The following is a 23,918-nucleotide window of genomic DNA, read 5'->3' as shown; positions in this document are numbered from 1 at the left end:
GATACACTCACGTCGTGTCTTGGTTCAACACCCTCACGCGTCGCCTCTACTGACTCCACTGGTACAGGAACGGACGTCCCGGATCAACATGGCAATGGGTACCCGCTACCTGTGAACCCGGCGTGTAAAAACCATATTAGGTAAGGGTATGAAAAATAAAAATACCCATGTATTTCTAAATGGGAAAAATTATACCCGTCAGGTAAGGCGGGTACGGGAAGGCAATACCCATACCCATGAACCCGTATACTACTACACTATGTCAAGTAGATTCCATGTGCATTAATTAGATTGAGAAAGAAAAAAAACAAGCTACAAGTCGCTAAGTACAGCTTGTCAAGTAGATTTGTTGTCGTTTCCCTCCTCACGCTTCCAACCACCTTCAAAAGTGAAAATGCCTGGGTGTTGTGGCGACTATAATGTGGAGCATGGTCGTGGTCGTGGCTGCCCTATGCAACATCCGGCTAGTCCCACGAGCAACGCATGTGCTCCGCCAATGAAAAGGGCGAAGCATGAGAAGCGTCAAATTTGGTGAATAATTTTGAAATTCTACTATGCATGAATGTGTTGATGATTGGTCCATTGATGAATGTGTATGATCTATGAATGCATTATTTGAATGTCTTGATCATTGTTTAGTCAACTTTAAACAAATTGAAATATAAATGTTGAGATGGGTATTACCTGTACCCGGCTGGGTATGGGTATCGAAACAATTTGAAACCCGGGGTGCGGGTACGGGTATAGGTTTGGGCGGAAAATATTGAGACCGATGTGGGTTACGGCACACATTACCCGTACCCATACCGTGCGGGTGCCATGTTGAGTTCTGGACTGACATGTTGAATGCTCTAGATTGTCTTGCATTGGCCACGTTGTATGTTCCAAAGTCACTATCATGTCCCTAGTTGCCATGCATGTCGGTGTAACCAGGAATCTAGGGCCGCGGTACCAGGGGCTCTCGGTGGTGGTTGTACCGCCACAGCCATGGGGGCAGCATGGTGGCCACCTGTGGTGCCCGATCAAGGTAGCTCAGAGCTTTACATGCCCATATCCATTCTGCCGCAGCTGGTGGGCTGGTGGCGGCTCTCTGACTCGTCCGAAGCCATGGACGATGATGGATTCACGTCCAGAATGGCTCTGTCCATTGACGAGGTTCGGTAAGGTCGGTGGTGTGGTGGGTGTGGCGGTTCTGGGTGAGGCACAAATATGTTGCCGGCGGTGTTGAGGAACGATGTCATGGGACAACGGTCGCTGATGACATAAAAATGCATCATTTGAGGATCACGGCGTGGAGGCCACGACATGGAGATTCATAGTAAATTCATTTGATTGACAATGTTTTTTATGAAAAAAACTTATACTCTATTCATAAAATTCAAGACAACATAATAAGCATTATAATCAAGAAAAATAAAATCAATGTCAATGACGTGTGTTTAAATGGTAAATAACATTGATGCAAATTAAGTAAGGATCACATGTGCAGACGTAACATAAATTTAGTAAAAAAAACATATGTGGACAAATGGCGTTGTCGATGGGAGCAAACGTTCTTCTGAATTTACTGGTATGAGTTAATTTCTTCCTTTAATTATGCACAAATACGTTTACCAAATCAGTCCTGCAAAGTCCTCCCTTTGATTATGCCTCTTTTAAATTGCCTAATTAATGACGTGCCGCGGAACCGCTTTATTTCCTCTTATTTTTTTGAAGTGCAGCCACACACCACCAGGATCATTGCCTCACCATGTGTTTGTTTTTTCTTATTAAGGCTGCTTGTTTGATTCTAATACAACTCTGGGCATATATATGTTGGTTAATTCTGATCGAAACAAGTAATGTCGGACTATTTAAATATTTAGCTAACCCTATGTCTTCAGACAAGCATAGAGCAGTGCAGTGGCCATTGCAGTGGAAGGAAGGTCATGAGTTCGACCCCCTGCACTGGCGAAAACAATTTTTTGCGCCCCCCCCCCCCCCCTCCCCCCGAATCGAAGGAAAATAAATATGCAAACCAGGCCCAACTCGGCGTGCAGCCCAACAACCGACGAACTGAACGGCGAGGATGACAGGCGGATTTTTGTGGAAAATTAATGATGGAATGTGGACTAATTACCGAAAAGTATTTGGACTTTTCTGTAAATATTAATGATGGACTAAGAATATGCAAATTGATTACCCTAAACCACTAGGACTTTTCTGTAAATATTAATGGCGAACTAAGAATATGGCCTCCCTTTATTAGTAGGTATAGATTATTCAATTCAATAGTAAAAAAATACTTCCAAACACATTATCAGTTCATAACTTGTGGCAACTAGCAAAGATGGTGAGATTCAACCTAGCTAGAACCAATGTGGCTGATGTGGGTTCTTAATTTGTTTTGCGGCATTTCTTGACTGGGGTTAGTGGGTGTTATAGCAATGAATTGATACAATGGTTCTCAACTGATGGGAGATTTATCACTTGCTATAAACACTTGTACTTGGTCGGGGGGGGGGGGGGGGGGGGGCGACAACTCTGATTCCATTAGTATGTACAATAAAGCATATGCTAAGCTTATGTCACACCCTAGAAATAAACACGAAGTTCACTTATGGAGCAATCATAAAGCCCAACTTACCAAATCCCATGTCTACCCATGTTTTAAGAGGATGTACAGGTGAGATTAGAGAGAAGTCATATAAGTAGAACATTTAGATGCATCTTTCGCATGGCCCATGGACTTTGACCACAAACAATAACAAAGACAATCACTTTGTTACTGAATAACCAATAACTTCCTACAACACTTGCTCCCATTAGAGACCACCACACAATTTATTACATAAATTTACACAAACTTATTATGTAATTATCTTGCTGTTATTTTTCCACCCTATCGGTATTGTTTCTCAGCTTCAACACAAGTCACATAAACAATTATCAATTGGTGTCCAGGTAAAGTAGACATTAAGTGCTTTGATGGTTGTATATGTGACACATATAACTAGAGAGGATAGGAGGACTGTCTACTAGTTCCCCACGGGTTCAACACTCTATAGTTCCACATTTAAAGTGATATGATAACCCCTTCCACTTGTGGTTTATTCAAAGCCTATGTCTTGTTAATTATCTAGACAACCAAGACACCTAACATCACTCTCAAATTCCCATGTATCTCAACTTGATGGCTAGTAATTAAGAACTATATTGATATCTACTACGATGAAATATTGACAACAAGTCTTTCCAACATGTGTTTGTTAAGATTTTGTAGTTTTCAACCATGTTTGAGTGGACATTCAAAAAACCAATGGATTCAAAAAACAGTTGCACCTATTTTAGTTATGTTCCAGACACCATTCATAAATATGTCAAATATGTTTCGATAGATCTCACTTCTTCCAAAACATTTCAGTGCCAATGGATTTCAAACATGTTTACACCTATTTAAATCATGTTCCATGCATCATTCACAAATGTTTCACCCTTTTAGTGGTGCTTCAGTGATTGTTCAAATCAATTTGAGAAACATTCAGTCATATTTTAACAAATTTAGTCATATATTGATTCATTTAAAAAATATTCAATAGACATTACCACAACTTTGCATTATTTTATTCTTATTTCATGATTTCAGATACATTTCACAATAAATATCAATTATGTTTCAACATGTATCAACATATCTTACAAATTGCTTAGAGCTTCCTCTCTCATTCTATCCAAATAAATCGATTAGTTACATTTCACAAGATATCCACATAGTTATTGACATAGCAATAACTTGATTGTTTTTAGTAATCAGGGAAGACTACCACCTACTATTCCTTTGATTACTTGTCGATGAAGAAAATATATTCACCGTTAGATCAGCATTGTGCAGCAGAGAAGCATCAAGAATTGTGCTTGACAGATCACTCGACTGCAATGCAGGTGGGTTAAATACATTCACATGTTATATATACAAAAAAATTTCCATACTCACTAAAACAGACTTCTCCCTGCTTTATAAATAAAGCAACCACCATGTCCACACAACAAATTCACATGACGCAATGAAAATATAAATAGTCTAGTGGGGCACCAACACCAACGCAAAAACGTCCAAAAAACAAATATAAAAGAAAGTGAAAAAAGACTACCAAGTGGCCGGTAGATCAGGAATTCTGCAGCGAAGAGAAACGACACGCGTCAGCAGTCATCGTGTCCATTTTATGATCAAGTCGGCCGCGATCCATCTGTCTAGAGAGCGGGTGTGCTACAAAAATACAAATTTGAAGATAGAGTCAAAAAGGCATGCCTAAGAAAAACATGCTCAACAACCATCCTACGCACCGTTCGCAGGGTCCAAGCAAGTGCTGCGAACGCAAGTCAGAAGAGACGTCTCCCCCATCTAGTTAGCATGGGTTTGAAGAAACCCTGTCAAGGCGACCAAGCCAGCCCCAGGAGTCAATTGCAAGAAACCACCACATTTGTGGCTAGGTTTGCAGGAAACTACCAAGTCGTTAATCTGTTGCAACAAACACCGTAAAATCTCTTAACCCGTTGCAAAAAGCACTGAGCGGCCGTTTAGCCTCGTTTGATCTCTTTTCGGACAGGTGGGCCCCGAAAACGCTGACGTGGCGTGACGGACAGGCAAACGGCGTCGTTAGGAACAAAATGCTCAAGACGCCGCGTCGGTCGGTCCTGTCGGTGCTCGCCAGACAGATCCCCCGCGCCCTCTCTCTCTCTCTCTCTCGCCCCTCTCCTCTGTCTCCTCTCTCTGGCTCTGGTAGACATCGGTGAGAAGCCAGCTCGCCGCCGTCCGCCATGGATTCGTGGAGCGACGACAGCGAGGAATCGGGCTACGAGTACTCTTCAGGCGGCTCCCCTATCAAGGTCAGTGATGTGTACTCGTAGCTAGGCTTCTTGTTTGGGGATTTTGTTTTTCCTGCTCAATTTGAACCCGTGAGATGGATTTTGTGCGTTTCTTTTGTTGATGTAGATCCCGGCTACAATCGAGGACCCGAACTACTCTGGTGTTGACGATGAGGCGATGGTGATGTGTGAGCATGGCCAGCCGGCGAAGAGGCATGTTTGCTTCGAAGGGATTAGCACTGGGAGGACGTTCATTGCCTGTGGACTTGATGTGAGTGCTAGCAAAAATCTGTAGTTTGCTCATTTTGTGAAGAAACTATAAATTGTTCATATGCACTGTTCATTGTTCATGTTCACTGTTCATTGTTCATGTTCACTGTTCACCTAGTAGTTTAGTTAAAGGTACTGTCATGTACCATACCATAGTGACTGAGTGAAGTAAATGAATTGTTCATACATATAAATGAACAACACCACAGTGATATAAATGAAGTGAAAAAGGAAGTAAATGCATTATACTTGTTGTTTTGCAGGAAGCAAGCAGTTGTGGTGTTGTTCAGTGGGTAGATGAGGAGTGGCCAGAGCATCTGCAGAATGCTCTTCACAAACTATGGCTTTTGTATGAGGATTGCCAGCGTGCTAATAGGATGGCATGTCTGGAACATTCATCACTTGTCCACAATCTCACATCACAGAAGAACAAGCTACAGGAGACTTATGAGAAGCTTGTTGAGGATGTGAACAACCTACTTGATACCCAGGACAATATTCCCAAGGAAAATGAAGTCCAACAAGGTGAACATGAGGAGATCACTCCTCCTTTGGACAACAATATTTCAGCTTTGAAGGAACAGCTGGGTGCAATGGATGCTGAGAACAAAGAACTGAAGCAAAAGGTTGACCAGTTGAAGAGCATTCAGGTTGCCCAAGGAAATGTGATTAGGAATCTGATGTTTGCTCATTTGAAGGAGAAGGAAAAGTTGAGCACTGAGAGGAGGAATTTGGAGTTTCACATTGCTGATCTTGTCAAAGCTAGTGACAAGAACAAGAGAAAGCTGAAGGACATCAAGGATATTTGTGATGAAGAGTGATTTGTAATCTGACCATGTGGGTCATTATCTTAAGTTTCAAGCATTGAACTATGGCTTGTAATGTGTGAACTGGTGGCAGTTTGCAGTATTTGAAGTAGGGTGTAACCTTGAACTATGTCTTGTAAGCTTTGAACTATGGTGTCATGATGTTAACTATGTTGTTAAGTATGATGTTAACTATGGTGTCACAACTAGATGATCAAATTAGGTAATCTTGGATCACAGTAGTAGCCACATTCATCACACTTATTAGCAAACAATAAGAAAATTAGGAGCCACAACTAACCAGAAAGTACTCACCAAAATAAAGATGTTTAGAACATCAACAGCTAACCAGAAGCAACACAAGTTTTCATCATAGCCCAACAAGTCCACTAGGTACCTTACATGAAAGTACTCATGACAACCAGAATAAAGATGTTTAGAACATCAACAGCTAACCAGAAGCAACACAAGTTTTCATCATAGCCCAACAAGTCCACTAGGTACCTTACATGAAAGGTGTCATCACAACCAAAATGCAGATGTTTTGAACATCATCAGCTCACCACAAATTAACACAACTTCACCTGCTCCCTTGAGAACAGTTGAACCACTCAGACATCTTAAAGGATGGCTTCCTCACTCTTCCACTACCTGCAAATCTTGGGGGGATGAACTTGTTTCTTCCTCTTGGCCCAGCAGTAGTAGAGGAACTTGGACCAGCACCAGCAGTAGAAGAACTTGGACCAGCACCAGCAGTAGAAGTTGCAGTCCTTGTAGTTTTAGCTTTCTTTGTTGCCCTTGTAGCAGGAGGAGCAGCAGCTGCAGCAGGAGCAGAAGGAGCTCCCCTTGGTGCACTAGGAGCTGAAGCAGGAGCAGAAGGAGCTCTCCTTGATACCCTTGGAGCCCTTGGAGCTGGTGGAGCTAGAGCTGCAGTTTGAGCAACAGCAAGAGCAGAAGGAGCACTTCTCCTTGGTGGCATGGGAGCAGGAGCAGATACAGTTCTGGGTGTATCATCTCTCCTGTTTTCCTGAAATTACAGCATACAAATGTTAGAAACTGGTATGTGAAATTGTACAAAAACCTACAACAATAGTTACCTGGTGCTGGTTCATTCTCATAGCTAGGGCTGGTTTAAGAGTCTGCTTGCAACTAGTGTATCTATCCCCAGTCCTATTGCAATTGCTACAAGTGATAGTTGCCATCCTAGATGTATCCTTTGGAGCTGGCTTTTCAAACTTGCTCTTTCTCCTCTTTGTCTCTTTGTTTCCTGGCTTTTCTTTGAACACTGGTGGTTCAATGTCAGGGGTTCTAGTCTTTGGCCACAAATCAGGCCTAGGCACAGGGAAAACTATTGGACTATAAGCTGCCTTATACATTGGTTTCTTGAAGAAATCATGAACAAAATCTTCTGGCTGTAGTTTTGCCTTGTTGATTGCAGAAACACCATGATTGCAAGGTACTCCACACATGTCCCACTTCCTACAACCACATGTATGTAGCAACAAGTTAACTGCATATGTGCTTTCTCCACTTGTCACCTGGAAGAGATCAGGTCCAGCTTTGATAGACTGACAAAACCTAGAATGATGTTTTGCTTCCTCTAGCTTCTCAGCATATGTTGGGCATATCTGCCACTTAGCAGTCTCAGTCTTTGTCCTATTTGCATTGAACTTCACTAACAGCTTTGTCCTGATCCCATCTACCATAGTTCTAATGGGTTTGGCTCTGACATTTAGGCTTCTTTCAAGATTATCTCTGTCATGGAAATGGAATCTGACTTCCCACACTTCATCATTCAATCTACAGTTCAAGTAAAGCAATTCAGTTCAAGTAAACAATTCAGTTAAAAGTTAAAGATTCAGTTAAAAATACAGTTTCAGTTAAAAATTCAGTTAAAAGTTAAATATTCAGTTAGTAGAAACAATTCAGTTAATGTTTCACTTAAAGACTTAACCAAAGTTTCAGTTAAAAATATAGTTTAAGTTAAAATTACAGTTTCATTTCAAAATTCAGTTAAAAGTTAAATATTCAGTTATATATTCAGTTAGTACAAACAATTCAGTTAATGTTTCACTTAAAGATTTAACTAAAGTTTCAGTTAAAAATACAGTTTAAGTTAAAAATACAGTTAGAGTAAACTATTCAGTTAAAGTTTCGGTTAAAGTTTAGTTAAAGTTTCAGTCCAAAATACAGTTAAAGTAATTTGTTCACTTAACAATTCAGTACAGGATTCAGTTATAAATTCAGTAACATTTTCATTTAAATATTCAGTTGTAAATTCAGTAATTGAGTAGGTTGAAATTGAGTTTAACATTCAGTAATTTCATGTAATTGAGTAGGTTCAAATTGAGTTTAACATTCAGTAATTTCAGTTAATGTTTAGGTGCCTACTACATACACTTAGAACCCTAGAACTACATAAACACTTCACTTACATGTCTGACACATAAACAACCTACAACAATAATCCTATAACACTAGAATCACAAACACTTAGAACCCTAACCCTAGAACCCTAACCCTAGAAACCAAATCGGGGTACGGAAAGAGAAAACTTACGAGACACCGCCGAAGGAGGATGCGTAGTGATGGCTCCCCTCTGGATCTTCCTTCACGGCCTTGGCGAATGCCCTCGACGCCGCGTACTCAACACAGTAAGACGGCGACGGCGGCTGTGGAAGAGGCGGAGCCTGGGATGGGTTTGAACTGCCGCAAACCTCTGTTGGATCTACAGGAGCACCACTGCCACCAGATGCATCGCCAGCACCACCGCCACCGCCATCATCACCGCCACGCGAGGTGGCCATCACCGGCGGCGAGCAGGGGCGAGAGAGGAGAGGGGAGCGGGGCGAGAGAGAGGACAGGGGCGCGGGGGGGGCTGTCTTGACAAGGACCGACCGGCGCGGCGTCTTGAGCGTTTTGTTCCTAACGGCGCCGTTTGCCTGTCCGTCATGCCACGTCAGCGTTTTCGGGACCCACCTGTCGGAAAAGAGATCAAACGAGGCTAACCGGTTGTTCAGTGCTTTTTGCAACGGGTTAAGAGATTTTACGGTGTTTTTTGCAACAGATTAACGATTTGGTAGTTTCCTGTAAATCTAGCCACAAATGTGGTGGTTTCTTGCAATTGACTCCGGCCCCAGAGACTCACGAACAAAGCTCCAAAGAAATCTCACCGCGTACCGAGAATAAGATGTCTGACCTGAACACAAACATGAAACTGAACATAGATTTTCGCATAAAAAAATACCATAAAAGAAACGTAACAGGGGGCTGATTGACCCTGGAGCTTCATCGCTTCGGATAACAAATTACATGGCGACGCCGTGTATCAAACTATGAACTCGACAAATTATCTTTCGGCTCACTTAGTTCATCACTGTTTCCGCCCCTATATTTTGTGACGGCCCAGTCGACATGGCCCCTTTGCACCCTGCTTGCGGCTGACTCCTGTGGACGGGTTGATCTCACCCAGCCAAACATCGGCGACGTGCCGGTTAGCCGCCTCCGTCAGGTGGACGCCGTCCCAGTACAGCCGAGCAGACGGATCCCGGCACGTCGTCGCGGCTGCATCGCCGCATGGAACTGTCGAGTTCATACCGTACCTTCCAGGCCCTCCACAGCACACCATAAGTACGTCCTCTTCAAAACCTGCAATCATCCATCTATCAACGTCAACCACGTTCGTTCAATGATGACATTTTGTCTGTGTGCTAAGCAACTAACGAAGATTCTTTCAGTTGAGTTGGCGGCGCTAACCGAACTTGTGCGGCGACTCCACCATCTCCATGATTGGGCCAAAGAAATCGGCGTAGATGATCTTGATGTTGCGGTGCTTGGTCCGGAGCTTGGCGAGAGCCGCCTGCAGCAGCAGGTTGTGGTACAGCCCCAGCTCGTTGTGCGCTGTCAGACAGCCGGTTTTGGAGTCGTACGCTGTCGGTGGGGCGCCGGCGAACTTGGTCAGGATCGGCGGCGAGCATCCAGACGGGATCACGCCGGGAACCACCAGCCTCCTCGCCCCGTGCTTGATCAGCCTCTGTTGACAGCAGCAATATTGGTTTAATTAACCTGGATCTTGATTGGTCAATCATTCCGTATGTAAAGCATCATGAATTATGATTCATGACTGCTTAAGAGCATGGTTAATAATACAACCAACCGCTGACTATAAGATGTTTATCATTCATAGTCAACACGTATAGTCACTCATCTTCCTCATCTTCTCTCTGTCTCTTTCCTCACATTTATTGCATCTACCCTGGAGCACACATATAGCCAGGCTTTTGCATGAGAGCCCACTCCCCTTACTTTTTCATGTCTTTCTCCTTCACATAAGCAAAATTATCATGGAAGTAGGCTATACGCCCACTATTGTAGTTGCTCTAACAGCTAGTAGAGTACCTCGATTGCCATGGAGATGGTTGCGACGACATCTGGAATGAAGGATCTGACTTCCTGCACCGTTTTGCGTTGGAAAGAGAAGTGATAGTCGTTGACTCCGAACTCTCCCACCAAGAAGAGAGATCTGCCGAAGAAGTTCTTGCACTCTGGATGCAAGATACATACGTATCATTTGAGTTCTCATCAAGCGTTGACTTGGCTAATGAAAGTAATGATAGCTACGGATGCCCATGAAAATTGTAATTGTAACCTCGAGGTGTGCGGCACAATGTAGGCTTCATGGACTCGAACCACTCCAGCTGCACGCCTAGGCTGGTGTTGAGGGGGAACTTGCTGGAGCCACCGGGGATGTCCCTCTCATGGAAGAAACCGGTGTCCAGAGCGGTGGCGGCTCCAACGGCGAAGTTGGCACCTCGGCGGAAGCTGCCGTTGTGAACCAGGGTGGGCGGCACATACGGCAGGCCCAGGTTTTCAGCTGCTCCCACGAAGAACATATAGTCATCGCCTGAACTGGTACTTTCTCGGGTGGCCTGCCGGCCGGAGATCAATAGAGAAGCGCGCACGTACCGATGAAGTCGATGATGAGTCGCCCGTCCCCGTTGCGGCCGGTGGGGCGGCCGAAGAAGGTGGTGCCGTAGGGAGGCCGCGTGACGTGGTCGAACACGGAGTACCATCCGAAGACGACGGGGTTGTTGCCCGTGTCGGCGAAGGAGTCGCCGAAGCTGAAGATGGACTTGTAGCGATGGCCGCCGGAGGGGGAAGAGGTCGCCGGCTTGGACCACAAGAGGGGGAGGAGCAGGAGCAAGGCGGCACATAGGAGCTTGTGCATCCTGAGTGTTTAATGGTGAACGACGTTGAAACATGGGCAGAAGAAGACAGACGTAATTAAGACGATGTTCAAGTTGGCTTATTACAAGTAAACAAACAGCTACTCTGCTTATCTCTACCTGAGTTTGGAGTTAAACCATGAGGGCTGCATATGCCTCTCGCCCGCCAATGCCGCATCTTGTAGGCTGGATCCACCGACTGGCACAACGTGGGCACAGCAGCGGTGGTGCTGACCAATTTGTTTGCTGAACCGCAGTCCTAATCGTCCACAGATGCGTTTGCAAAACAGGCCACTAGTAGGAATAGAAAAAAAAAATAGGTTTAGAGTGTTACGTAGTGTTGAATCCTAATCCTATATGGTTGGGAAACCACAGCAATTTGCTTCAAAGGGTGCTTGACATGACGGGAAAAACAAAGTATTACAAAAACGAGGTTTGTTTCAAAATAGTGCAATGCCTGGGGGGCTCAAATCCTACGAATCAAACGATGTACATATGAATTTTTCCTAAAGATAAAAATCCTCCAAAAATCTAATATTTTTCTTTGAACAAAAGGAGCCCACATGAAACACCAAATTAAGGCGTGAATCCTGAGGGTTCGAATCCTACAAATCAAACGATCGCTGCCTATTTTTCGTATTTTTGAAACACCAAATTAAGGAACTATGTGAAGTGCGTTATAAGTTATTGATCCAGGACACTCTAAACTTTATGTACATTGAACATACAACATTAGGCTGTTAAGATCAAAGTTTGGCATTTTTCTGGATTCAATTACTATATTTTAGGCATTAAATGGATTTCTTGGTTTTTAATGGATATTACTAAATTTTGAACTACATGTTATTGAATTCATGCTCTACCCAGTTGCTGCAAAAGTCCGAACTGATGAAAGGAGGCGGGCAATATATTTCAACACTCCCCCTCACGTCTAGCCTATTGTAGTCCATAGATGTGGGATCGATGTAGGCCGCATAATCGTTTTTATTTAATACTGCGTTGGCAGGGTTTTGAACTCAAGACCTCTTGGCTCTTATACCATATTGAATTCATGCTCCAGCCAGTTGCTCCAAAAGTCTGAACTGATGAAGGGAGGCAGACAATATATTTCAACACATGTATATTACAACACGATTCAAAATTGAAATACAAATAATATTAAGTAGTCAAGTACAGAAATGCATGTCATATTTTTTTATTTAAAAAATGATTACTTAGTCCAAAACTCCATGAGATTTGGCATGGGGTACCATGATATGACCTCAAGAGCCTAAATTCAAAATTTCAAAAGGATTCACAAATTCTGTAGTACATTAATGGTTTCAAACCAAAGCATCTTCAAGGAAAACGCCATAGCTTTCCATGCACTATGGTTGTACTATTTTCCAGTTTCCACTAGATTGTTATTCACTGATGACCTAAAAAGGTTCCAAGTTTTTAGTACATGCAACATATACATCACATTAAATTGTTCACGTCAAAGCCTTACGAATAATATGAAGTTCATTTATATATATAAAGGGGGTTGTCCATAAGCTTTGGCAAATGCTATTACGTCATGGTCCACAGCAGCAGTGGCTTCAACACCGATGGCCTATTTTGCGGAGGGTGACCTACCGGCCGACGGTGACCAAGTGGTCAGTGTAGGAGATATGCCCTAGAGGCAATAATAAGTGATATTATTTATCTCCGAGTTCATAATTATGTTTATGTTCCATGCTATAACTGCTATGGTTCTCGAGTCTGCAATAACCACGAGGCTCGGAGGAAGACTCATATGCACGTGTGGAATAATAAATGGTAAAATGTATTCCTAGTCTGGCCTCTAAGACTAGCTCAAGTGTTGCATGATGGTTATGTTTTCCTGATCATGGGCATGTCTATGTCAGCAACCTTGAGGGCACAATGTTAAGAGAACATTTGTGTTGAATCGACCCGGCATGATGTTATGCTATGAGATTCATTCGTCACAAGTTTATTGGTACATAACACAGAGATGGTTAACGTTTGCATGATTCCTTAGACCATGAGAGTATCGAGTTTCTTCATGCTTGCTTCATGAACTTTGGGGTTTGTTAAACGTCATCCGTAAATGGGTGGCTATTACGGCGGCTTACGGGTTCATGGAAAAGTGTGTCAAGTAACTTGATAGCTCAAGATTGGGATTTGCTCCTCCGACGATGGAGAGATATCTCTGGGCCCTCTCGGTGTTACGGTATCCATCATCGTCTGGCCAGACACTTTGTGATTTGATCACGGGGATGCCGGAACACGATAACAAGAAAAGAGAACAATACCGGTAACGAGGTAGCTAGCATAGTGGACAAGTTGTTGATCCTCAGGAATGCCAACATGTCTCACCTCAGGTATTTGTAACATATCGCGAAGCAACAGGAATAGCACACGGCAACTGGAGGTTCACTCGAATATTTATTCGTGTGGGTATAGGGGTCAATATGGGTGTCCACGGCTCCGATGTTGATCATTGATCGGAAGGGGTTCCGGGTCATGTCTATACTTCACCGAACCTATAGGGTCACACGCTTAAGGGTCATCTATCTGCTGAATACTAGACAGGGAGTCTGAGAGAAAATCACCGAAAAAGTTTCGGACACCGAAAAGTTTCGGACAGCGGAATCGTACCGCAGAGAGAGGTCATCGGATAAGTTTCGATGATACCGAAAAGTTGTTTCGGGATACACCATTAAGTCAAATTGGTTTCGGCACATGCCTGATAATTCTTGGAGGATGCCAGAATCATTCTGGAAGCTTTTTGGAATTTTCTGAGATAAAAACCGAAAATGTTCCGGAGCTGCCGGAGCCACTTCAGATGCGTTTCGTAGATGAAAATCACTAAAACCGGAATTGTTTCGGAACGCGTTGAAAATCATTTTAGTGGGTACTGGAAATGTTCTTAGCCCACATAAATATTTTCAGTTCGATCAGACGCTGAAAAATGTCGTCGTGAATAGTGAAAATCAGCTTTATGGTTACTTTATGGAAAGCCACCTTTTGGGGCTTTGCTCCAAAAGATCTTGGGGATGACATGGATGGATAGGAGCCATTTTTTGGGCCCCTCATGAGGGTGTGGCCGGCCACATGGGGTATCCCCCCTTGGGGACCCTCTTGTTCCTTGGTTTCACTCCTAGGTCCTTGTGGAAGGACTTCATTCATGTGCATTTTGGGTTTTTTATGGAACTACCCTACCCCCTTTGGATTTCCTATAAATAGAGGTGGAGGGGCAGCCCTCCACACTCATCCCTTGCTCTCATACACATGCCATGCATTATCTGGCTTCTTCTCTCCCTCCCACGAAAAGAGTTTCGTAGAGCCGTAAGGCTGTCTGGGTTCCGGCAGGAACTAGTTCTGGACGGCGAAGCCCTGCCGGATAGATGACACCGTATGTGTGCAACTCTGTAGAGAGATCGTAGTTTCGGTCTTAGTTCGTGAGTGCCTCCCGAAGGGCCGTCCGAGTTTCGAAGGTCCTCCCGAAGGGCTGTCTGAGTGACCGTTCGAGTTTCGAAGGTCCTCCCGAAGGGCTGTCCGCGACACCGTCCGGGGGGCTGTTCGACCGCCTCCTGGAGGGCTGTCTGAGGAGCAGATGAGGGTATACATCCTCGCGGTTGGGAGGTTGTAAATCCTAGCTGCGGGGATCTGCACCGCCGATCGTCATCGACTCTACTTCCCGCTGCGCTACGAGTCGGTAACGAAAAAGATCAAACCATGTATGCAGTCTCCATAGTGGTCCTGGGCTGGTGCGTAGGTCGGAAAATTTTTGTTTTCTGTCGCGTTCCCCTTTAGTGGCATCAAGAGCCGTGCTATGCGTAGATGCAGGTTTCGATCTAGAATACATGGAGATGTATGGGTATTGCATAATATAATTAGGTAGTAGATGAGATCTATTGCTGAAAATTATTTATGCGGGTGACAGATTAAATCTGTTACCCGAGGTTCTTGTTGCTTCCCTAGAATTTGCGTTTGCTCAATCTCGAGACAGCATGGTGGAATTTGACAAAGTTCTGGCAATCCGTGATCCTGATTGATCATGGAAGTGCTATCAGTTCTTTGGGTTCTGCCGTAGTCAAAAGAAAGATGAAATTCGCAGATGAAAGGGCATTGCAGATATGATCTGCACGGGGGTCATGCGTATCACGAAGTTTAGTATGGGGCTCGAGATTTAATTATCCCGTGTTTCATACACCCCGAGATGTTAATCTAGCAACTTGAATAATCATACTTGATGATAAAACGTTGGTCGCTGCGGTTTAAGTCAAAACCTTAGAAGCCACGTAAAATAAATTTTGCATAAACCGATTAGAGGCGTCTAACTTGGTTTTGCAGGATGTGCATATGATGTGGTATAGCAGTGCTCATACTAAGTCGATTATGTATGAGATGACTATATGATGTAATTTGATTAACATGACCTGCGTGTCATGATTCGGCATGATGGTTGGAGCCATATGATTGCACTTTAATGACCTGCGTGTCAACCTTGTTGTAATGCATTATTTTGTTAGCTATAGAGATAGCAATATTATCTGGTGCATCGACAAGGTGGTGGCAATCTTCGCGAAGGTGAACACCGACGTGAATGCCGAAGACGAAGAAATGAAAGACTTCTCCGTCAGAAAGGGCTATACCATATCATGCTATTATGAATTGCCTGAGATGTTTATCCCTTATGATGCACCCTTCTTGATTGCGCGGTAGTCGCTTTTATTAGGGTGATCTCTCACTTAAAATACCAAGTAGTTAGTGTTCTCCCAAGTGTAGCACCGTCACGGCACCTATCTTTTCGGGGTGCGCCGTGCCACACGGGTACGAACGATTAGAGAAGTGTGAGGCGGGTGAGTTGAGACCTCGCAGCGAGATCACTTGGTTGTCTTGACGTTCAGGCATGACCGTCATGAGCTCGAAACACACGCATCGAAAGATGAACAAGAGTCACATAGAGATGTGATTGGCAAGTTGGCCTACCGGTTGAGATTTTTCGTCATCAGTGGTGTTACACCAATGGCGAACAATTGAAATGTGGGTCTTGTATCACTCACAATCAATTTTGAGAGATATTGATTTGAGTGGGAGCGCACTGTTGAATTAACATGTTTAATTCTTAGTGCAATTAATTATGAACATTGTCTAAGTGTTATATGCAAAATAGTTGTAGAATAATGGCTCGCGTTTTCCACCTTCCCTGTTAAAATTGAATAGCTATTAAATATCTGGTTAAAACTTTACGATTGGTACCGTAATATGAGGATTGTCCTCAAAAGTGCCGAGAAGGACTTTGTCCTATCGCATGCTTTCCGTATCCTCCCGCTAATGCTATGGATCATGTGACTCTCGTCCTTTGATCCAAAAGCTAGAATTCTGTTACGGTCAAATGGAATATGTTTTCTTCCATGAAACCCAAACTTCAAAAGTTGGGATAGTTATATGATATTCATGGAACTGAAAATTATTTTCAGATACAAACAAAGCAATGTTTGTTTGCAAGTATTAGTAAAAGTGTTTACTATGCATTTGACTGTTGGGAAAGGGATCCAGAAGAACGCCTGTCATATAATGAAAGGTGAATAAAACAACAACTTAAAGAGAAAGGAAGTGTCCAAAGGGTGTTAGTATGACTTACACGCCTAGGAAGTCCGGGGCTAATGCCACTCTTAAGTTGGGTGCTTCTTTTGAGACTAGGAGAAATACTAAAAGTTAAACTGCTAGAAGTATAAAGGCAAAAGGAAAGAAGACTGGAATATCCAGCTCATGTATGAATGTCATACAAGTTTTTGATGTATAGAAGGCTGGTCAAAGATATAGTTCTTGCGAATTATGGTTAAACATGTTAATCACTAATTCTTGGGTATTGTGAGTTCATCACAAAATGCCCGCTCGATTGCATTCTGTTGCAACTCGATGTAAGAACTACTATGGCCTGAAAGACTAGCTAGAAATGAGGTTAAGGTATACACAGGGAACATAGTAAATGTTACTATACCTTCCATCGGTGTATTGCCGTCTGTATTTATTTTCATAATTCATTTAGAGTTTTACAAACTCTATCCCATTGCGTAAGGTATCTTGCAAGAAGGTTGTTCATAAGAGAACTTTTTATGTTCGATGTTATGAATAACACAAGGGCCATACTTTCATTATGAATGAGATGTATGTTATGAATATTGATAATAATACAATACCTCTGGGTTTACTTTCATAATTCATTTTAGAGTTTCATACACTCTAGCCCATTGCACAATGTTTGTTGCAAAAGAGTTGTTCATAAAAACAACAATTGTTGTTAAGTATTATGAATAACATAATGGCCATACTTCCATCATCGATGGGACGTATGTTATGAATATTGAGGGTAATATGATACATCCATAACACTGACGCTAAATGTCGCAAGACTAAAAGAATACCACACAAGTGTGGCACTACATTTGGTCACATTGGAGAAACCCGCATGGAAAATTCCATTATGATGGATTTTGAAGTCTTTTTGATTTTGAATCATCTGACACTTGCAACTTTCCTCCGAAAAGTGAAGTGACTAAAATACCGTTCACAGGCCATAAGGAACGAACAACAAACTTATTTGTGATCATACATTTGATGTGTGTAGTCCGATAAGTGTTGTTAGTGGTGGATTTATTTATCTTCAGAAATGACTCAAGTAGATATATGGATATTTACTTGATGAGACGTAAGTCTGGATCTTTTGAAATCATTTGAAAGGTTCTTAAAAATGAAGTAGAAGTTATTGTAACAAGAAATTTATGTTTCTGCAATTTGATTGCACAAAGGAATATTTGAGTTACATGTTTAGCGAATGTCTGATGAGTTGTGAAAGGGGTTTCATAAACTTGCACCTCTCGGAACACCACTGCAAGTGGAAAGTCCGTGGAGATGTAATCAAACCATTTATGACATGGTAAGGTCAAAGATGACATAAATAAATTTGCCATTATCCCTTTTAAAGTGATGCTTTAGAGACTGCGGCTTTTACACTGAAAAGAGCTACATCGGGTCTGTTGAAATGAAGCCATGGTATGGTACGCCCAACCATGTTATATCTTTTCTTAACATTTGGAATATGGGGCTTGTGTAAAAGGTTACAAACCTATTCCAAATCAGACAAGTGCTACTTTGTAGGTTATACCAAAATGTTGGGTATTCCTCCCTCACTATACCGAGGCAAATAGTTTTGCCGCGAAACGGTGTGCTTTTAAAGAGAATGGTTCTTTCTAAAAGGTGAGTGGGAGAATAGTGAAACTCGACGAGATAAACAGTATCTTCATCAGATCAAAGGAAAGAGACCTTGGAAGAAATTCCAGAGTTTCCTACTGCGACTGATACAGAAGTCTCTACAATAAAATGTATGAACTTCGGTCGAACTTGCAGCTGAACCACGTAGGCAAGGCTCGTGCAAACCTCTCAGGTGCGCAAACGAGATATTGTTGTTAGACAACATTATACCTACGATACACAAGGAAGCGTTGATGGGCCCTGACTCCGGAATTGGCTAAATGCCAATACAACCCGAGTTAGTTTCCATATAAGTGATTCAAGATTCAAACCTTGATACACCTTTCGGAAGACTTAGAGTCTAACGAATATTTATGGAACTTAAAACTGATACGGATAAAATGTTTTATCCATAAAGCTCGACTTGTTGAAATAATACGATGAGGTTGTTTTCATCGTAGCGATGCTTAAAGTCGGTTCGGGTTGAACTAGCAATTAATACATATTTCAATCACGAGATATGAAACATGGATGATAAAAGGATTTCCATCTGATGGAAATGAAAGCTAGGACTTGTATATGATATAGTCCAAAGTAATTTGTAGATCCAGAGGATGCTAGTAGGTATGCAAACTTCAGAGTTCCAGCAATGGACAGAAGAGAGCAAAATGGAGTTGGAATCTTCGTGTTTTGATGAAATGGTCAAAGGGGTTTTGACTTCATCAATGGGTAACGAAGATGCTTGTAATTCAAGAAAGTAAGTGGGAGCGTAATAATATTTCTAAAAACCTTATGTGCTTGGCACATTGGTAATTGGAAATAAATTTCTTGACACAAATTAGGACTTCATTTGAAAATAGTTTTTCGATGAAGTGCTTAGGCTAAATAGCCTCAATATTAGGTATGATGATCTATGGAGATAGATTTGCCTAATGGGGCTAAGCAATGAATACATATTGACAAGATGCTAAAACCTTTTAGCATTTAAAACGCCAAGGAGTGATTCTTGCCAAAGTCACATGGAAAGAGTTTTTGCAAGACTCGGTGTCCCAAAACACTGATGAGTAAAATACATGATGCAGATTCCACACACTTTGGTGTTTGGATTAATCATGTATTCCATGGTATGTAAAACAACCAGATATGTCCGATACTCCCAAGGTGTTGCGAGTATGGATACCAAAGTGATCAAATTACTGATCATGGGACAACAGTGAAAGATGTCACAGAGTACTAGAGTAAGTACTGATGACATGGTTTTCTCGCAAGAAGAGATCATGAAGAGTTCGTTGTAAAATGTTATATCGATAGAGTCTTCATCTTTTCTCCATGCGATTTTCGATTTAAATTAAGGGTTTTGTGTAACACACAATGTGGTGGCACAGTTAGTTGGAATTTGTTCAAACTAGTTACTGTGGCGAATTCTATAACAAGGGCTAAGTATGTTGACGCTTTAGAAGCGACAAAGAAGATGTTGAATCATATAGTTCATTCATGAACTTAGTATAGTTCCAAGATGGCTTTTGACAATGGGACACTACTGAGGTAGTTGCTCCATAACTCAGTCTGAGGAATCCAGGTTCGACCTGTGATTCACATACATACAAAGCCAAGTCCACACAAAATATGAATTTTGTGAAAACGTGAAAACGCGAGGACATGCAAAGATACACACGGAACTGAAGTCGTCAGATCCGTTGGACATCAGGCTATACCACAAGCGAAGCATATTTACACCGGTGTGCCACAGGTGTGAAGTGCATTAGCATAAGCTAGATTATTGACTCTAGATATGCCCTAGAGGCAATAATAAGTGATATTATTTATCTCCGAGTTCATAATTATGTTTATGTTCCATGCTATAACTGCTATGGTTCTCGAGTCTGCAATAACCACGAGGCTCGGAGGAAGACTCATATGCACGTGTGGAATAATAAATGGTAAAATGTATTCCTAGTCTGGCCTCTAAGACTAGCTCAAGTGTTGCATGATGGTTATGTTTTCCTGATCATGGGCATGTCTATGTCAGCAACCTTGAGGGCACAATGTTAAGAGAACATTTGTGTTGAATCGACCCGGCATGATGTTATGCTATGAGATTCATTCGTCACAAGTTTATTGGTACATAACACAGAGATGGTTAATGTTTGCATGATTCCTTAGACCATGAGAGTATCGAGTTTCTTCATGCTTGCTTCATGAACTTTGGGGTTTGTTAAACGTCATCCGTAAATGGATGGCTATTACGGCGGCTTACGGGTTCATGGAAAAGTGTGTCAAGTAACTTGATAGCTCAAGATTGGGATTTGCTCCTCCGACGATGGAGAGATATCTCTGGGCCCTCTCGGTGTTACGGTATCCATCATCGTCTGGCCAGACACTTTGTGATTTGATCACGGGGATGCCGGAACACGATAACGAGTAAAGAGAACAATACCGGTAACGAGGTAGCTAGCATAGTGGACAAGTTGTTGATCCTCAGGAATGCCAACATGTCTCACCTCGGGTATTTGTAACATATCGCGAAGCAACAGGAATAGCACACGGCAACTGGAGGTTCATTCGAATATTTATTCGTGTGGGTATAGGGGTCAATATGGGTGTCCACGGCTCCGATGTTGATCATTGATTGGAAGGGGTTCCGGGTCATGTCTATACTTCATCGAACCTATAGGGTCACACGCTTAAGGGTCATCTATCTGCTGAATACTAGACAGGGAGTCTGAGAGAAAATCACCGAAAAAGTTTCGGACACCGAAAAGTTTCGGACAGCGGAATCGTACCGCAGAGAGAGGTCATCGGATAAGTTTCGATGATACCGAAAAGTTGTTTCGGGATACACCATTAAGTCAAATTGGTTTCGGCACATGCCTGATAATTCTTGGAGGATGCCAGAATCATTCTGGAAGCTTTTTGGAATTTTCTGAGATAAAAACCGGAAATGTTCCGGAGCTGCCGGAGCCACTTCAGATGCGTTTCGCAGATGAAAATCACTAAAACCGGAATTGTTTCGGAACACGTTGAAAATCATTTTAGTGGGTACTGGAAATGTTCTTAGCCCACATAAATATTTTCAGTTCGATCAGACGCTGAAAAATGTCGTCGTGAATAGTGAAAATCAGCTTTATGGTTACTTTATGGAAAGCCACCTTTTGTGGCTTTGCTCCAAAAGATCTTGGGGATGACATGGATGGATAGGAGCCATTTTTTGGGCCCCTCATGAGGGTGTGGCCGGCCACATGGGGTATCCCCCCTTGGGGACCCTCTTGTTCCTTGGTTTCACTCCTAGGTCCTTGTGGAAGGACTTCATTCATGTGCATTTTGGGTTTTTTGTGAAACTACCCTACCCCCTTTGGATTTCCTATAAATAGAGGTGGAGGGGAAGCCCTCCACACTCATTCCTTGCTCTCATACACATGCCATGCATTATCTGGCTTCTTCTCTCCCTCCCACGAAAAGAGTTTCGTAGAGCCGTAAGGCTGTCTGGGTTCCGGCAGGAACTAGTTCTGGACGGCGAAGCCCTGCCGGATAGATGACACCGTATGTGTGCAACTCTGTAGAGAGATCGTAGTTTCGGTCTTAGTTCGTGAGTGCCTCCCGAAGGGCCGTCCGAGTTTCGAAGGTCCTCCCGAAGGGCTGTCTGAGTGACCGTTCGAGTTTCGAAGGTCCTCCCGAAGGGCTGTCCGCGACACCGTCCGGGGGGCTGTTCGACCGCCTCCTGGAGGGCTGTCTGAGGAGCAGATGAGGGTATACATCCTCGCGGTTGGGAGGTTGTAAATCCTAGTTGCGGGGATCTGCACCGCCGATCGTCATCGACTCTACTTCCCGCTGCGCTACGAGTCGGTAACGAAAAAGATCAAACCATGTATGCAGTCTCCATAGTGGTCCTGGGCTAGTGCGTAGGTCGGAAAATTTTTGTTTTCTGTCGCGTTCCCCTTTAGTCAGGTCCAACGGCCTAATGGTATGCATTAGATGTTGGCCTCTACGAATTCGGGCCACACCCGATTGTGCTCTGCATGGTCCTCCTCGGTGGCCATGTGGTCAGCGGCGACATAGTCTGATGAGAGCTTCACCTCAAGCAGGGGGGTGGGGGGCTGCGCAGGCACGGGTCCGGCTTGGCAGTCGCAAAGCGCGGCCCATGTCGTTGCCAAGGTACGCCGAACGAGCAGGACGCCACCGCGTGGATATTTGAGCAGGCCAGGTGAGCCATGGGCCGAGATAGCAACCTCGAGATCAATGACGACGGCGAGGCAGGCCGGTCAGGAGCGCCAACAACGTGAGGGCAAACATCAGGGCGTGCACAGCGGTGGGAAGTTTAACTGTCGGGGTCATGGGGGCGCGCCGGGAGATCAGTCTAAGCTATCTATGATGCAGGAGAAGCACACTGGCGGGGCTTTATTTGTGGACCGGGCAGCAATATACGCACGCTACTGCTATTTTTCCTAGATACCAGTGACGAGCGTTATGTGTCCTCAACTGCTGAGGTGGCGGTTATAGCCTATTCTATAGTGGTGGTATGATGAATGGCCATGAAAGAGTGAGAACCCCAGCAATACAAAGTGAGGAGAGAGAAAGTCAACGACAATCCTAGTAGAATCCAGAATTTATGGTTAGTTATAATTAAGCCAGGAAATCCTACACTACAAATCTTCATTAGGATATTTTTTGGAGTTGTGTACTATAAAAAATTATATCATGATATGTAAAGATATTAAAAACAAACACAAGCACATATAAACACACTTACATCTCAGTGGCACAAACTAAAGTACATGAACGTTGATACTATCACATTTATTATTTGAATAGATTTTAACAATATTTATTTTGGTGAAATGTACAATATTGTTTTCTTCAAAAAGTAGCATGATTTTAGTGACAAATGGAGGTCGAGCATAACACTTTGAATTTATAATAACAGTGAAATTCAAGTATAAAAATTATTTGTATTAATGTTGTTAGATATGGAGGGGAGATTAGTTAAAGCTGCAGGATGTGTCAAAAACATTAATGTTTCGTGATATAATTAATGGTTTGTGGGTAAGTAAAAATGCTTAGTATAAATATGACATACATCATGGATAATGTTTATCGTATAAAAAAGAGTACTTTTTATATATTTTTTATTTGACTCTCATGTACAGATACAACTGATATCTCAACCATTACCTTGTCTTAGGATTCACCCTAGCATATGCATTAAGAAGCGTATTTTTAGTTGATATGAACTTCTAATACAATTTGATTACTAATATCTGTGAAAGCAGTAACATGAAGGCCGACGGGCAGCTGTTCTCGGTTGTTTATGAACTCATGTCAATAAAAATAAAGACCTGATAAATTAATTAATTTCTTTCGTCTCATCTTACTTAATACACTGGCTTCCTCTCATTGTTGATGTGACTTCCAACTCGTCCAACATTGTGTGTTGTCAACGCCAAGTCTTCTAATAAATCATCTAAAATTGTACATCAAACATGTGCTTCAGGGAAAGAATCATAGAAATTTAAAGCAAGAGTTGCAGTTT

The 23,918-nt window shown here is 42.7% G+C and overlaps 2 protein-coding genes across 2 annotated transcripts; one reads left to right on the top strand and one right to left on the bottom strand.

Annotated features, from left to right (window-relative positions):
- The first annotated feature begins 4,797 nt into the window (after positions 1–4,797).
- On the top strand, positions 4,798–5,936 carry LOC123055472 (uncharacterized). The gene is made up of 3 exons (XM_044479484.1): positions 4,798–4,866; positions 4,973–5,116; positions 5,379–5,936. The coding sequence occupies exons 1-3, from the start codon at positions 4,798–4,800 to the stop codon at positions 5,934–5,936; spliced, it is 771 nt and encodes a 256-aa protein (XP_044335419.1).
- A 3,241-nt stretch (positions 5,937–9,177) lies between these two features.
- On the bottom strand, positions 9,178–11,234 carry LOC123048243 (GDSL esterase/lipase At5g45910). The gene is made up of 5 exons (XM_044471383.1): positions 10,887–11,234; positions 10,570–10,794; positions 10,320–10,465; positions 9,678–9,954; positions 9,178–9,569 (listed from the first exon to the last, which is right to left on the bottom strand). Exons 1-5 carry the CDS (start codon positions 11,146–11,148, stop codon positions 9,310–9,312), a joined length of 1,170 nt encoding a protein of 389 aa, XP_044327318.1. The 5' UTR covers positions 11,149–11,234; the 3' UTR covers positions 9,178–9,309.
- Between the last annotated feature and the right edge of the window lie 12,684 nt (positions 11,235–23,918).

Source organism: Triticum aestivum, chromosome 2D, assembly GCF_018294505.1.
Source record: "Triticum aestivum cultivar Chinese Spring chromosome 2D, IWGSC CS RefSeq v2.1, whole genome shotgun sequence".
Classification (NCBI taxonomy): Eukaryota; Viridiplantae; Streptophyta; class Magnoliopsida; order Poales; family Poaceae; genus Triticum; species Triticum aestivum.
The sequence above is the reverse complement of the archived record's forward strand: the minus strand, read 5'-3'. Positions and strand labels throughout refer to the sequence as shown.